The 18,000-nt window shown below is 33.1% G+C and overlaps 1 protein-coding gene across 5 annotated transcripts in view; it reads right to left on the bottom strand.

Annotated features, from left to right (window-relative positions):
- The window catches only part of LOC136030952 (zwei Ig domain protein zig-8-like), a 278,116-nt gene that overhangs the window by 37,939 nt on the left and 222,177 nt on the right, over window positions 1-18,000 (bottom strand). For all 5 annotated transcript variants that reach the window (XM_065710089.1, XM_065710093.1, XM_065710090.1 and 2 more), the window contains one exon: window positions 14,358-14,485. In XM_065710089.1, the coding sequence (XP_065566161.1) occupies window positions 14,358-14,485 (128 nt within the window). The remainder of the gene's footprint in view (window positions 1-14,357; window positions 14,486-18,000) is intronic.

Here is an 18,000-nt window from a genome sequence, read left to right as displayed (position 1 = left end):
TCAAAAAGAAGCTCATATCGTCTTTGGTTCGAAGACAAGTGACAAAAAAATCAATTAAAGACAAAACAATTTTTTTTTACTGAAAGTAAGGAGCGGACATTAAAACTTAAAACGAACAGAAATTGCTCCGTGTATGGAAGGGGCTCTTCCCTCCTCAACGCCCCGCTCTTTACGCTAAACTTTGACTCTTTCTCTCAATTCTACTTTATAAAACAGTAAACAACTTTAGCGTAAAGTGCGGGGCGTTGAGGAGGAAACAGCCCCTTTCATACACGGAGTAATTTCTGATCATTTTAACTTTTAATCTCACTCCTTACTTTCAGTTTAAAAAAAAAAAAAATATTTTTAATTTCTATACGTTTTAGAATTAATGCATGTTTGATTTTGGCTCTCCGCAAATGAATAATTAAAACGAAATTTGCGTATTAATTTTTTTTCTAAATGGCTTTCTCATAGTTTTGATCGGACAATTTTGAGAAAAAGGGGTGGGGCATGAAGCCTAGTTGCGCTCCACTTTTTTGGTTACTTAAGCAGGCAACTAGAACTTTTAACTTTTTACGAATGTTTTTATTTAAAAAAAAATATATGTAACTTACGTTACGTAAATATGCGTCTTAATTTTTTTCTAAATGGCTTTCTCATGGTTTCGATCGGACTTGAGAAAAAGGGGTGGGGCATGAAGCCTAGTTGCGCTCAGATTTTTTGGTTACTTAAACAGGCAACTAGAACTTTTAATTTTTTACGAATGTTTTATTAGTAAAAAATATACGTAACTTACGATTTAACTTACATAGTGAAGTTCTATATTTGTACATTTTTTATACGTGTATGAGGGGGTTGGCCCTCTCGTTAATACCTCGCTCTTTACACTAAAGCTTTAATTTTGTCCCAATTCTTTAAGAATGACCCCTGAATCACAAAGGCCATAGAATAAATAGTTGAAATTACTAAAAATACTTTAGCATAATGAGTAAAGTATTTAAGAGGAGACGAACCCCTCATAGGCGTAATAGCCTCTGTTGATTTTAAGTTTTAATGCTGCTCCTTACTTTCAGTTGAAAAACTTTTTATAATTATTTTTTCATTGTTTTTTTAAATAATGCTAGAAAATCCTTTACCCTTTTCATGGAATTTCTCTTACCCCGTGAATTTCTCTTCCCCCCATATTTAGGAGGAAAATTAACTGATTTTGCAAGCCAAGATGAAAAACTACCCCATCATTCACCATGGGTATGCTTCCATAACCCAACATGATTCCTGTTCGCAATTTCGGTCTACAAATATATTTGCAGGCACCTAGATACATTATTGGTCACAACTGGGGAAGTGCAGAAAGGGAAAGGCACACATAGGAATTTTCTGAGAGAAACATTCCTTGAAACATTTCTTTCGACTTGAAATTTTGCCGCAGAAAATACTTATTCTTGTGGGCTGTGGCACAGTGTTGCATAATTATTTCAGTTTAGAAGGCTTATGAGTCTGATTGTTTTAAAGAATTTCCAGCTTCGACCATTCTACTATTTTAGATCCTCCAATCCCTGACTAAAATCATTTACAGCAAAACATTTGGCTCTAGAACCAAAAAAAAGAAAAAAAGACAGATATTTTTCACAAACAGAGGAGACAACTTGCCTTACCCCATAGGGTGGGCTTTAACCACTTAGCATAACAGTTGTTGACAATTCTGACCAACAAACGTGCTTGCACGCTCTTAAATAAGTTTTTATATAAAAATAGTTTTTTAATACTAGTTTAAAAATATAATTTAAGAATATATAACATAGTTTTTGTTAAATAAGTTGAATAGTTTTTCAAAATTATGGAAAGGAACTGAAAGGCTATTTCAGCCACAATCCTTCTATTGGATTGTTTTGGTTTGATTTTTTTAGATTATTGCTGCAGAATAAATGTGGCGTGGCACCACTTAGTGATTTCAGTTCTAATAATTTTTAAGTCTTCAAGGCTGTTGCAAATATTTTTATAACCAACCATTCTATTGAACCTTTGTTCTGTGCCGAAATTGTTTGTTATTTTGGCGCAGTACCACATTTTTATTTTAGCTGGGATATATTTTAGTATGAAAAACTATTCAGAAGAATTTTCATCAGGAAATTTTATTGAATAGCTTTTGATTTCGACAAAAATAACTCCCGGTAAAAATATCTATTTCTATAAAATGTTGATTTGGCGCAGGAAAATCATGCCAATGTTCGATGACAACCATTTGCAACAACAAAAGGAAGTTATACTGAGAATTCCCACAGGAATGGCACATCGATTTTCTTTCTAATAAGTGTCATTTTGTTCTGACATAGATAGAAGAGAAAAGTGTTGGAGCCAATGATAATATTCGTTAAAACAAATGCATAATTTACTTTTTTTTGCTTTGTTATACTTTGACGCTAAAAAATGTTATTTGGAGCTTTTGAAACTGGGTTCTTTTCAACAATTTCTTTTTCTAATCCATTGTCTCTCTCAAATGCTTCTTCAATTTGCTAGAATTTTTTTTATCTCTAGTTACTTTTTTCCTGTACCACTCTCCGCTTCCCTATAGACTCACTGACGCCCTCTAGGTATCGGCTCCATTTATTGTTCAGAAAGCCAGATATCAGCAAATTGGCCTTATGTTGTTTACCGATCTTTAAGTAACGGACTGAATCGAGTTACTTAACTGTTGAAGACACGTCTTAGAAGTTTTGTCATCTTGGCTGGTTCCCATTTAATACTGATCCCTTAAAGTCTTAAACATGTGCAACCCCCCCCCCTAGTAATTATAGGACTTAGATAAGTGTAGCACTGTGTTGTTCAAGAGTTTGCGTCCCATACCCCAAGTTTCTTATGCAAGCATAAAAGACATCATTGACATAATTATGTATGCAAGCGACTGTCGGGGAGAGGAACATAATGTAAAAGATCTTACAAGATCAATTTACAGGATTTTAATGCCGAAAATGACCCTGGTAAAACAGCCAATTACTACATAAATAGTTTCGTTAATCCCACACTTTTTATTTTTACCACGTACTCATTTTTTTTTTTTTTTTTTTTTTTTTTTTTTTTTTTTTTTTTTTTTTTTTTTTTTTTTTTTTAATGTTGTAGGATCTCAAAACGTTTTAAATAGTATGTGTCACAAAAAAGGAAACAAAAAATGAGAAACAAAAAAGTATGTGTCACAAAAAAGGAAACAAAAAATGAGAGGAACATAATGTAAAAATAAAAAAAAAGTAAATAACGTTAAAAACTTAGGATTTGCTTATGGAAAATTACATAAATCTTGAGACTGTTACTTGCTCTAAGGCGCTTTGTACGCATGTCTGTGTCGTTATGTAAATTGATATATGCAACACTATTTCTAAGCATAGAATAATTTATATATTTTTATAGATTATTTTATTTTATACTAATACTAATTAGTATTTTGGACAACTAGTTTAATTTTAGATTAGTATTATCTAAAAAAATATCTGTTTCAGAGTAAAAGTGGGAAATAAAACAGCCTAAAGAGGACCAAGTTGCTTTCGAATGTAATTAGATTAGTAATAAAGTTAGTACAAATTAGTAATAATTAGATTATTTTATACTAATGCATAAACCGTGTCCAAATAAAAAATCACATTTTTTTGTCTATTTTTTATCTATATTTCTTAATACGCTCCTATTAACAAGCTCCTTCAAGTGACCTGGGTTTTAAATTTAGTGTTAAAATTAGAGTGTTCTTTAAGACATGAGTAGCTGAAAGCTAAATAGATAATTAAAATGACATCAAGTTTATTTCCTTTAGATAGAAACAGGAAGTAATTTTTATGTTGCGTTTAAAAGTTGACGAGTTTACTTTTTTCAGTTGAGAGAAGTCATATCCGCTAAAAAAAATGTATTATCTATGTAATTCGTATAAAGAAAAGCAAAGAATAGTATATAGTAGTATAAAAAATTTAAATCTCACAGATTTGTGATTAAAAAAAAAATATTAGTAAATATATTGGAAATAGAATTGTTTTTGCGGTTCGACAATCCCTGCTAATGTTTCATAAAAGTTAGAAGAAATTGTTCCTGCCAACCAAAAGAAGACAGGTTCCACGCATATCAACGGTTCTGTGTCAATTCTAAATTCTTCTTCAACCTGCCTAAGACCATGCATAGGTAGGCGTGCCTTGTTTACCTCTCATTCCAGGTAATCTAATGGTCCTATGTCAATTTTAAATTCATAGTCAACCTGCCTGTGACTCTAGGCAGGCGTGACTTGCTAAAAGATAACAAACAAGTATTGAATAAGAGAGCCACACTTACTCCCGCCGTTCATCCGTGTCATTTAACCCAACACTTGGGAAACAATAGGTTCTATGACTATCTTAGCTCTATGACTATCTACCTTAGTTCTTCTGCCCTAGGAATGATGCATAGACGGATAATAGATAGACATATCTATTAACAAATGAACTAACATCATTTTTATACAATCCTAATAAGGGGGGGTTAATGCCAGAATTGTCTCTCACTCAATTGGACTATCTGTCTTTGCTTTTTCTACAATTAGCCATGACCTAGTGCCTACAACTATTCGATTTTAATTCAAAGCAGGTCATTATCCACAGTAAATCATTCTTTTTTATTATTGAACGCCGTCTTTACGTTTGTTTTATTTCCCTTGTGACGCAGAATTTTGCACCACGTATGGTGTAGAGGACGGTTGTACAGCCTCTTTTGATACTCATTTTCAGTCTCGCAGACAAAGGGAAGGGGAATCAACCAGTTTTTCTCCTAATGAAATTGCGAGAATTATTCATAGTCTCCAAGTTGTATGTGTATTCAAATCCCCTCTATTCTCTCCCCCATTTGTTATCTCCTTCTCTGTGTTATTTTATTTCGTCACTTAATCCTCTTCTACATTTGACATCGTCTTCGACTTAAAGTAAGAGGGAACATTAAAACTTAAAAAGAACAGAAATTACGCTTTAGCACTACGTTTTAGCACGCTTTAGCACTTAAACAAGAGCTAAGAGCTCATATGGCACTTGTGAAGAGGCGAGAAGAGCTAAGAGCCAAGAGATCATATGGTATGAGCTCTAACGAAATTCTATGAATCAATAGATTGATTTAAAAAGGAAAATAAGAGGCTTAATGCTGGTCAGGATTTAAAATAAGAGCTCTGAGTCACGATGTCCTTCTAAATATCAAAATTCATTAAGATCCGATCACCCACTCGTAAGTTATAAATACCTAATTTTTCTAATTTTTTCTCTCCCTATAGCCCCCCAGATGGTCGAATATGGGAAAACGAATTTATCAAGTCAAATTGTGCAGCTCCCTCACACGCCTACTAATTTTCATCGTCCTAGCACGTCCAGAAGCACCAAACTCGCCAAATCACTGAACCCCTCCCCCCAACTCCTCCAAAGAGAGCGAATCCAGTACGATTCTGTCAATCACGTATCAAGGACATTTGCTTATTCTATCCACCAAGCTTCATTCCGATTCCTCCACTCCAAGTGTTTTTCCAAGATTTCCCCCTCCAACTCCCCCCAATATGAAAAGATCTGGTCGGGATTTGAAATAATGGCTCTGAGACATGGATTCCTTCTAAAAATCAAATTTCATTAAGATCCGATCATCTATTCATAAGATAAAAATACCCCAATTTTCACGTTTTTCCAACGATTCCGGTTTCCCCCTCCAACTCCCCCCAATGTCACAGGATCTGGTCGGAATTTAAAATTAGAACTTTAAAGCACAAGATCCTTCTAAATATCAAATTTCATTAAGATCTGGTCACCCTTTCGTAAGTTACAAATACCTCAATTTTCAAAATTACCCCCCCCCCCCCAATTCCACCAAAGAGAGCAGATCCGGTCCGGTTATGTCAGTCACGTATCTTAGACAGGTTTCTATTCTTCCCATCCAGTTTCATCCTGATCTCACCGCTTTAAGTATTTTCTAAGATTTCCGGTCCCCCCAACTGCCCCCCCCCCCAATTACGCTTGATTCGGTTGAGACTTAAAATAAGAGATCTGAGTTACGAGCATCTTTTAAATATGAAGTTTCATGAAGATCCGATCACTCCTTCGTTAGTTAAAAATACGTAATTTTTTCTTATTTTTCAGAATTAGCCCCCTCCCCAATAGAGCGGATCCGTTCCAATTATTTAAATCACGTATATAAGACTTCTTCTTATTTTTTTCAACAAGTTTCATCCCGATCCCTCTAATCTAAGCGTTTTCCATGATTTTAGGTTCCCCCACCCCAAACTTCTCCCAATGTCACCAGATCCGGTCAGGATTTAAAATAAGAGCTTTGAGACACGATATCCTTCTAAATATCAAATTTCATTGAGATCCGATCACCCGTTCAAAAGTTAAAAATACCTCATTTTTCTAATTTTTCAGAATTTTTCAGAAAACGAGTTTCCCCCCTGTCAATCATGTATCTAGGACTTGTGCTTATTTTCCCCACCAAGTTTATTCCCGATCCCTCCACTCTAAGTGTTTTCCAAGTTTTAGGTTCCCCCCTCCCAACTCCCCCCCCAATGTCACCAGATCCGATCAGGATTTAAAATAAGAGCTCTGAGACACGATATCCTTCTAAACATCAAATTTAATTGAGATCCGATCACCCGTTCATAAGTTAAAAATACTTCATTTTTTTCTAATTTTTCAGAAATATCCCCCCCCCCCCCAACTACCCCAAAGAGAGTAGATCCGTTCCGTTTATGTCAATCATGTTTCTAGGACTTGTGTTTCTTTTTCCCACCAAGTTTCATCCTGATCCCTCCACTTTAAGTATTTTCCAAGTTTTAGGTTTCCCCTTCCCAAATACCCCCCCCCAATGTTACCAGATCCGGTCGGGATTTAAAATAAGAGCTCTAAGACACGATATCCTTCTAAACATCAAATTTCATTGAGATCCGATCACCCTTTCGTAAGTTAAAAATACCTCATTTTTTCTAATTTTTCAGAATTTTTCAGAAAACGAGTTGTCCCCCTGTCTCCTTTGTATAAGATTTATATATATCGTTTCTTGTTTAATAAAGACAAGTCAAGTGGATAAATCAATTGTTATAGAGACTTTTCTTATGTCTTCCATTACAATTGAGCCACCAAAGACCTTGGCGGTCTTTATATCAAATTAAGTAAAAAAATCAACTGAAAGTAAGGAGCAACATCAAAACTTAAAACGAACAAAAATTGTTACGCATATGAAGGGGTTTGCCCCGTCGTCAATACCTCGCCCTTTACGCTAAGTTCGAATTTTGTTCCAATTTTACCAAGAATGAAAACTGAATTGCAAGGGCTGTTTAATTAGAATAAAAAGTTCTTTTGAAAGTACTACAAAATCTTTAACGTAAAGAGCGAGGTATTGAGCCGGGTCGAGGACCACGAACTGTTTGAACTTGCTTGAACATTTTTTAAAGGCTCTAGAATAACTATCGATTTCTAGAGTCACTAGTAATTATCAAAGTCACTCTTTGCTTGGGAATCTTTTTGTTCTACATAAATTTTAGCTGTTTTGAAAATTGTGCATCAATCTTTAATTTGGTCTTGATCTATGTAACGGGCAGAGATTTATTTTGAAACATAATTTGAGCATAAACTATGAAGATACTTCGACCAATATATCACGAATGTCATGGCAGTTACAACTTTCTAAAGAGCAATATATGACCGTGTCAAATGAAATTCGGATATTTTGATTCGAGCATGGACACATAAAAGAATTTTCCGGACATTTCAGATTGAGATTAAATGAAAAAAGAATTTTTTTCAACTGAAAGTAGGGAGCAACATTAAAACTGAAACAAACAGAAATTAGTTACGTATATGAAGGGACACCTCGCTCTTTACGCTATAACTATCTGACACTTTTGAAAACGCTTCTTATCGTTCTAATTATACGACCATTGTGTTTCAGGAGTGATTCTTATAAAACTGGGATAAGATTTAAACTTTTGCGTAAAGAGCTCGGCGTTCAGGAGGGGGTAAACCCCTTCATACACGTAATAATTTCTGTTTGTTTTAATTTTAAATGTTGCTCCTTACTTTCAGTTGAAAAAGAACTCTTTTTTATTTAATTTCTGATCGTTTTTTAAATAATTCTAGGAAATCTGGCCCCAAATCAAAGAAAAAATACTCTCCTTGCGGGAATATCCCCTAGAAAATTCAATCCCAATACAAATTTACCCAGGACAATTACCCTTAACAACTCCAAGCGTAAAATACAGACGGAAAAGAGAAAGCAAGATATGTAAAAAGAATTTTAGATAAGAATTTGGGCAAATTCCCCAAGTGTAAAATTGCCCCTGACAACTCCAATACCCTAGAAACTTCCCTCCCTACGGAAAATTCCTCCTTGGAAAAACCCCAGCAGAAATTCCCCCCACCACGAAAATGTATGCACATTTCCCAATAACAAATACTATGCGTAAACAATGGGCAAATTTAATAAATTAAAGACCTTTCCCTTGGGGGATCAGATTATATCGAAAGGTCTATTTATTGAATGTTTCAACTATGTTGAAGAATATGGCAATCTCAAATTTTTGATCGGAGGATTTGGGGAAAAAGGGGCGGAGAGGGGGTTAAGTTGCCCTCCAATATTTTTGTCACTTAAAAAAAGAACTGAAACTTTAATTTGTGTTCTAATGAACCCTCTCTCGATATTCTAGTGCCACTGGGTCGATACAATCACCCCTGAGAAAAACAAACATACAAAGAAAAAAACATACAAATAAACACGCATCCGTGATCTTTCTTATGGCAGAAAATAGAAAATTACACATTTTTAGAGATAGTAGGCTGAAACAAGGTTCTCTAGTGTGCTTGATCTGATGGCATGATTTTCAGTGAGATTCTTCTACTCTAAGGGGGTGTTTTCCCCTTTTTGGAAAATTAGGCAAATTTTATCCGGCTCGTAGCGTTTGATGTGTAACATTAAATATAATGAAACATGTATATTCGGAATTAGCATAATAAGCTGAAAATTTTGATATATCTATCGGTATCAAAATTTCAGTTTTTAGGTTTTCTCTCTCTATTGAGCCGCGTCGCTCCTTACTTACTGTTCGTTACCACGAACTTATTGATTCAGCAGAAATTATTGGTATGAGCTGTATCATTATATTTTATAATGGAAAAAAAATTTGCCGATTTAAAAAAAAAGGGATGTAGAGCGGGCTAAAGCTGGACAAAGTTTTTTTGGTTTGTAGTATTTAAAATTAGTTAAAATACGTATTTAGGTATTTAAATGAAGTATTTAAAATATGGTTTTGCATATTTCAAACGTTGGAGGTAATAACATTTTTTATTTAGGTTTTCCTCTTTTGATTTTTCTTCTTGACAATTTAAAGTAGAATTATATAAATTTTGTGGTCAAAATATTATATGCATGCAAAATTTTGAGCAACATTTCACCAGACCTTTTGAAAACAGCTGTGCTACAGTAGAAAAGAGCTGTTATCTTAGAAATTGATTAAAAATCACAGCTTACACTGGGCTCAAATTCTTATTTAAAAAAAATATCTTCATAAAGTAAGAAGTTATATTTAATTTCAGTGCTCATGTGCTAAAACCGAAAAAAAATTCTTTGTTGGTGAAAAGTATTCATTAAATAAATGAATTTAAAAAAAATCCTCATTCAATAAATCTATATATACATACTTTCAAATATATAATTACCTACACAGATATAAATGTAAATCATATAAATAATTTTTATATGGAATTGATTTGCTGCTTCCTGGTACTCTACAAAGTAGTAACTAACCCCAATAACTTGATTTAGTGTGTATATAGATAAATGTTTTAAAAAAAAGTTTAAATGATTTATTTGTCTAATTTGCATATTAGGTATGTATCGTCTTGTTGTTTGTTTTTTTGTTAGTGATGTCCTTGTTTTGTATGAATTTTGTTGTGTATTTGGTCTTTGGCTTTTTAAATACACTGATATATCTATCACTGATGTACAAGGAAAAGTTGGGGGAAAAAATGGGTACTCGGGGAAATCTGAGGGAAAAACACGGGAATTTTCAGATGATTTGCCCCCAACAAACATATCACTCGTGGCCGAAGGCAGAGAATGAAGAAATCGGTACTTGCGCTACGTGGATCATTATCTACACAGTACACGCTAACAAGCTCTTTATTATTTTGTCGTTTTTGGAAAAACTGACGTTGAGACTGGAAGAAATCTATTAAAAACTCATTAACAACAAAATTAGGATTGTAGGATAAAAAGATAAAAAGAAAGGCACCACCATCGACAGACTCTAATAACCAAGTTCAAGTAAAGTTTTTCAAATCCAGAGAGAGCTTCTGATGTCGGTAGGCCGCTGGAAATACTACTTTAAAAACTCGCAGCATCGTAAATCTACATAACATCGGCGCACAGACGGGTACTTTTTTAGGGTCTAACCCGGTCAAATGTGAAAACCACCTATGAAAACTCTAAATGTTTGGTATTTGAATTTTTCCCCATCAACAAATAAATGAAAACAGCAAAATTCTTTTAAAAAAACGTAGGGTTACTTACACATAAAATTTTCTTCTTTTGTAAAATTTTTTTTATCAGTTAGGACTTTAAATAAAAATTATCTTGAATACATTTTATAGTTTTATAAAAATAGGTTGGTAGTAATTCGAATTTTCTGAATTTTCTACGATAAAGTCATGATGGCATCCTTTTCAAACTAGAATATCACAGTAAATTATGTAAATAGAATAATCAGGAATATATATTACTGCAAAACCAAAACCAATAAACTCATTATTGTTTTCCAAGTTTTCTTGTTCTATAACATTTTTGTTAAAATAGCAAGCTTTGGCTACAATGTGTTACTGATTGGCTCTGCTCTGCAAATTAAAAATTAAATAAAAAACAAGTTTTTTTTTTAATGAAAGTAAGGAGCAACATTAAAATTAAAAAAGAACAGAAATTACTCCATATATGAAAGGGGCTTTTCCTCCTCAACGTCCCACTCTTTACGCTAAAGTTTGACTCTTTGTCTTAACTCTATTTTTAAAACAGTAAAAAACTGGGTACTGATGAAACTTATATATTTAAAATCAGCATTAAAATGTGATTCTTTTGATGTAACTATTGGTATCAAAATTCCATTTTTTAGAGTTTCGGTTACTATTGAGCCGGGTCGCTCCTTACTACAGTTCGTTATCACGAACTGTTTGATGAATAAATTATTTTTTTTAACTGAAAGTAAGGGATGTCATTAAAACTTAAAATGAACAGAATTTATTCCTTTATGAAAGGGCCTCTTGATGCCCCGCTCCTTACGGTAAAGTTTTCTATTGTTTAAAAATTGTAGTTGTGAGAAAGAGTCAAACTTTGAGAAGGGGACAGCCCCTTTCATAAACGGAATAATTTCTGTTTGTTTTAAGTTTTAATGTCGCTTCTTACTTTCAGTTACAAAAACTTTTTTTTTAATTTAATTTCTGATAGTTTTTGAATTAATGCAGGTTTTGAATTTGGCTCAACATACATTAATAATTAAAACGTCCACTAGAACCATTTTTTGTCACTTAAAAAGTCTACTAGAACTATTAATTTTATTTTAAGAACTTTTTTATTAGTAATAAATACACGTAACTTAAAAATTAACTTACGCAACAAACTTCTATATTTGTGTGTTTTATTACGTATGTGAGGGGGTTCGCCCCTTCGTCAATGCCTCGCTATTTACACTAAAGTTCGAATTTTGTTCCAATTCTTTAATAATGACCCCTGTCACAAAGGCGGTTTAATTAGAACAAATAACTCTTTTGAAATTTATAAAAATACTATAGCGTAAAGAGCGAGTTATTGAGGAGGGGACGGACCCCCTCATATGCATAATAATTTTTCTTCGTTTTAATGTTACTCCTTTCTTTCAATTGAACAAATTTGTTTTTTTTTATTTAATTTCTCATTTTTTTTTAATAAAGCTGGAGAATCTAGCGCCCCCTTCATGGAAATTCTCTTCCCCCATGATAAATTCCTCCATGGAAAGATCCTCTCACGTAACGCCCTCCCCATCACCAGAAAAAATCCCAGCTAAAAACGTCTGTATACTTCCCAATAACCAATACTGTATGTAAACAATGGGCAAAGTTCATAACTTGCAGCCCTTCTAATGCATAGTTATTAAATTTTTTGACTGTGCTGAACAAAATGACTATCTCAAAATTTTGATCCGATGACTTTGGGAAACAATGAGTGTGGGAGGGGGCCTAGTTGCCCTCCAATTTTTTACTTCACTTAAAAAGGGCACTAGAAGTTTTAATTTCCGCTAGAATAAGCCTTCTCACGACATTCTAGGAAAACAAAGATACATATAAACAAATAAACACGCATCCGTGATCCATAAGTGATATTTTCATTTATATTGGCTAAATAAGTATTTTAACTTGAAAAGTATTATTTCTTGGAATCGAAAAGACGGACCATTAAGCCCTTACGTTCATTTTTTTTCTATGATGGTGATTCTTTAGAATAACTTTGGGGCAATAAGTTTGAGAAATACGTCTCCAAACTCCTTAGATTTTAGGGCCAAAAAACCTTGAAACTTGATATTAAAATTTGAAAATGGGCAAAGTGTATTGACAATTTCAGAGATTATACAAATGAACATTATTATAATTCCAAATAAATGAAAAAATCTAGTAGTTATTACAGTTAAAATAGATGGCTAGTTTTCGTCAAAATTTATTGAAATATAAAAAAACGAGAAAATTTAGGTTGCTTACCGTCAATTTTATATTAATAGATATCATCTAGCGCCACTGATAGTCCAGCGTTTCCCAACAGAACAGGATAAATTTAAAAGTTTTATTTTTAACATCTTCCTATGATTTAAGGGTCTAACTTTTTTTTTCAGATACAAATCCGAAATTTCCTGCAAAACGTTAGAATGTAGTTTTTAAGGCGATCTAAAAAAATGAAAATATTTCAAACGCGTGGTGGAAAAAAGCCAAATAAATTGAGAGAAAAGAATAAAAAAAAGGATTCATTACAATTCAGCTATTATTTGTCTGTACCGTCTCTATGTTTAAATACACACAGAAACAGACTTGGCTATAAACACCCACCAAAAGCTTATAACGTGAAAATAGACTAACTTACTTAATGACAATAAAACGAACCCTCTTGTTTTAGCTTTCCACTCTTTAAGTGGCTCAAAATGTTTTCTTTCATATGAAAAAAATGACCATACCATTTTTCTGTAGGTCCCGAAAAACACTAAATAAGTGACAATTGAATTTTGTAGGTGAAGCAGATAGGTTTTTTGTCTTGACTTCGAAATTGTGAGCACTCACCAAAACAGTTCATTTGTTACTGAAAAAAACCTACTTTTTCTGCTAGAATTTGAATTAATACTTCTTATTAGCTTCAGAGTTACCGATTAGAAACGATTTCGCATTAAAAATATCTTTAAGAAGAGAACTCCTGACAAACCCTTATTTGAGTGGTAGGCCCAAGGATAACAAGTTTTAGATTATATATCAGTGTCCGATGGATCCTATCAGGGGAAGGGGTATTCTACCTTCTAGGTTTGGAAAAATCGTTATCTTGTATTTTCATTAAAACTTTTAAGAAACGGTAAATGCAGATGTTGAGAACTTTTTTTGTATTTTTATTTTAAAAATTAATAACTTTCTTTGCAATTCTGTAAATTGATCCTAACAGAGACACCAAAAATATCTTCACTGTTCCTTAAAAAAACTCAAAATCCGGAAAAAATGTTATAGTTAAATTTGAAACTTAAGGGTTCTAGAGCCCAACATTTCCTGAATCTACATTATCAGAACTATATTTTATTACTTTGGGCCAAAAGGAATAAGAAAAAAGCAACTGGGTGGCCTAGTTTGCGAATTATAAATTTTTCCAATTTTTTTTTACTGTTAAGTTGACTTCGATAGAATTATTGTGGATAGCTTGCTTTTATCAGTTTGTCATCATTTCAAAACAGAGAGGCGAATCATGTAGGCTAAAAACCAACATAAAAAAAAGGAATGTGATTCATCAGGACTATTGAAAAAAAAGAACAACGTTATTATGGAAATATTCCCTAAGTAATCAGACAGACTATAAAAAAACAGCAAAACAAAAAACAGCAAAAATTAGGTTTTCTAAGTTTGCACTGACAAATTAATATATTAAAGTAAACTTGGTGTAAATTAACACTGATTAGCATTGATGAGTATTAATCATGCTTCCAAACATGCATAAGAAATCACGATGGAAGCTGCGTTAAAGAGTATTTCATCCCCTTCTTGAGTTCCAAAATGCCAATTAACTTAAATTTCAAAACTGGACAATAAGAATACATACTTTGCTTTGAAATAAGAACAATAATGCTTCTTTGGAGTTAACCCTACCTGATCATGGTGATACCAAAATACGTATGCTGGTGGTTCTGGACTGTATTGAATAATGCATGTGAGGTTGATTCTACTACCATGATCTACGTGAACATCTGGCCCACCAAGAATAGTTGCTTTCGGTACTAAAAAATAAACAAAATTAATGGTTCAATTTTCTTAAGTGTTAAATTAACGCTTAGTTTTACACTGAATTTCAAAAATTTCAGGCATCGTATGCTGGTGGTTATGGGCTCTATTGAATAATGCATGTGAGGTTATGTTAACATGAGGGCATGCTAATAATGCATGTGAGGTTGATTCTACCACCGTGATCTACATGAACATCTGGCCCACCAAGAATAGATGCTATTGGTACTAAAAACAAACAAAATTAATGGTTCAATTTTCTTAAGTGTTAAATTAACGCTTAATTTTACACTGAATTCTAAAAATTTCAGGTATCGCATGCTGATGGTTATGGACTGTATTGAATAATGCATGTGATGCTATGTTAACATAAGGGCATGCTAATAATGCATGTGAGATTGATTGATGGTTCAATTTTCTCGAGGGTTAAATTTACGCTTAATTTTACGTTGAATTAAAAAAATTTCAGGCATCGTATGCTGGTGGTTATGGACTGTATTGAGTACTGCATTTGAGGTTATGTTAAAATAAGGGCATGATAATAATGCATGTGAGGTTGATTCTACCACCATGATTTCCGTTAACATCGGGCCCACCAAGAATAATTTCTTTCGGCACTAAAAGAACAAAATTAATGGTTAATTTTTCTTAAGTGTTAAATTAACCCTTAATTTTACACTTAAAGTACTAAAATTTCAACGCAATGGATTTCTAAATTTGTTTATTCTTGAATATTTCAACAAAGATTTGATAATTAGAGTGGGTAGAGGAAGGGATAAAATAGAGAGAACCAGAAACATTATGTAGTTTTGACTTATCAAAAATTTGTTTTTGGGATCTAGTTCTTTATAATTTCTTCTGAAACTTAATATAAATAATGACATTATTTCTTGTCTAATAGTTTATTCGAAAAGATTTGAATAATTTTTTCTTCGAACTTTTTCTATAAATAATAACTTTGTTTTAATTTAAGACAAATTAGGTGTTAAAATTTATTTTCCTACTTTCCCAAAATGCCATCTCCCTGTGTAAGATAATTTATCTTTGGAGACCTTGGAAGTAATTGACCCTTTTATAAATGACTGCTTTTTATGTTTGTTTTTATTGCATTCCCAAAGTAAACAAACAATGTTTATTAGCAAAATAAGCCCTAAATGTAATTTTGTTAAAAAGGTACATTTTTTAAACTAGTGCCAATACTTTAAGCTCTAGATTTCTCTAAGTAGCGCACGGGAGGTTGTTTACAGGGGCTTTAATCCACAAAAATATAGGGAGGGAGGGGTTCAAATTTACTTTTCAAAGTCTAAGGGGAGAATTTGTTGTTTTACTGATTCTTTTCAATCAAAATACCTAAGAAAGATGTGTTTTTCCATAAAAATATAACGCTAACATGGTTTTGAAATATATAGCGGAAGGGTGCCAGAAAATACAGGGAGGCAAGTGCCACACCTGACCCTTCTAATCGACATGCCTGATTATTTTTAATGCCAACACTTTTGCATAAATCTGGTTTCTAATAATAGTCACTGTTGATAATGAAGGAACAAAATTAAGTATTAGAATTTATCAGAGTACAGTGCGTTCATTCTTAAATGCCTGACTGAAATTTAAGGAAATTTCTGCAAATCAAACAGTTCGTTTTAGCGAACTGTAATTAAAGAGCGACACGGCTCAAAAGCAACAGAAACTCTAAAAAACGGAATTTTGATATCAATAAAACATATAAAAAAATCGGCTTATTATGCTTATTCCAAATGTATAAGATTCATTAAAGCTAAGTGTTACTCATAAAAATGTACGACCTTGAGGACATTTGCCTAAATTTCAAAAAAGGGGGAAATGCTCCCTAAAGGGACTTTAAGAGAAAACCCTAAAAAATTTTTCACGAAAATACAACATCAGATTTAGCATATCAGAGAACCCTGCTGTAGAGTCTTATTCGTAAAAATGAGGAATTCTGTATTTTTGTCAGTAGAAAGATCACAGACGTGTGTTTATTTGTTTTTTTTTTTTTTCTTTTAGTTAGGGGTGATCGTATCGAAGGACTCATTTTGAACTTAAATTATAGTTTTCGTGCTCTTTTTTAAGTGGCCATAAAGATTGGAGAGCAGCTCCACACCCCTTTTTCCCCAAAATCGTCTGATCAAAATTTTGAGAAAATCATTTTGTTTCGCATAGTGGAAAATTCCAAGAAATTATGCTTTTGGAGACAGTCTTTAAGTTAAGTTTTGGGAGGTCTTTAAGTTAAAAAACTAGCCTACTGTTCCTGCATAGCATTTGTTATTGGCAAGTATGCAGACATTTTTTGGAGAGAGGGGGGACTTTGTGCTAGGGATGGGTTTCTATGAGGTTAGTCTTCCTTTTGGAGGGAAATTTCCAGGGGTTAATTTTTCAGGGCATATTTTACGCTTGAGATATTTGACAGAATTCCTAGACTAAACTCTTTTTATTTTTTTTTTTACCTTGGATTTACCTATTCACTTTTGCGTATGAAGATGTTCCTGGGGAATTGTCCGAGGGAAATTTTCTGCGTTTTTGTATTCCCCAAAAAAATGGTTTCCACGGAAAAGGAGAATTCCGGAATGATCGGAAAACGATTGAAACTTAGTTTTTTTCAAATAAAACTATACTAAGGAGAATTTTTGAGGCCGAATCTTCAGCACGAAATTTTAGGGGGGAGGGTGGAGAATTTTCAGCGAGATTGGAAGTATACGGAAAAAATTTTACGAGGGAGGGGTTGTATTTTACGTGGGAGAAACTTTCCAAGGGGGAAAATCCCGTGAGAGAAGGGATTTTCCCTGTAGGGTGAGCTAGATTTACCGGTATTATATGAAAAACGATCAGAAATTAAACATACTATTGAAACAATTTTTTTCAACTGAAAGTAAGGAGCAACATTAAAACTCAAAACGAAGACAAAATATTTCCGCATATGAAAGGTTTGCCCACTCCTTAATACCTTTCTGTTTACGCTGAAGTTTGACTGTTTGTCCCATTATTTTAAGAGCGACTCCTGAAACACAAGGACCGTTTAATTAAAATGGGAATCTTTATTTTTAAACTGGTAAAGACTTTAGCATGAAGAACAAGATATTAAGGAGGGGACCAACCTCTTCATATTCAGAATAATTTGTGCTTGTTCTGAGTTTTATTATTGTTCCTTACTTTCAGTTGAAAAAACTTTTTTATTTATTTAATTGACAATTTAGAAAAGATTAATGGACAATTGAGAGCAACTGAGAACATACATGATTGAAGGAGTCCATTGAACTGATATGACATTGACATGATTGAGGTTGCTTCCTGCCTATACTCCCTAGATGGTAAGATGGTATGATGGTAAGGCTGCTTTTATTAAACTGATGATAAAAAAAAACATTAGAAGAGGACTTTTTTCTAAACTCAAATTGCCAGCAATAATTTTTTTATGATGTAGAGGAGTGATTTCTAACTGATTTTTATTTAAAATCAAGGCCCAGATTTTTTAAATTAAGCTCTAAAGTATAGCCAA

Source organism: Artemia franciscana, chromosome 9 (assembly GCF_032884065.1).
Source record: "Artemia franciscana chromosome 9, ASM3288406v1, whole genome shotgun sequence".
NCBI classification, from domain to species: domain Eukaryota; kingdom Metazoa; phylum Arthropoda; class Branchiopoda; order Anostraca; family Artemiidae; genus Artemia; species Artemia franciscana.
Note: the sequence above shows the minus strand (reverse complement) of the source record. Positions and strands in the feature narration are given on the sequence as shown.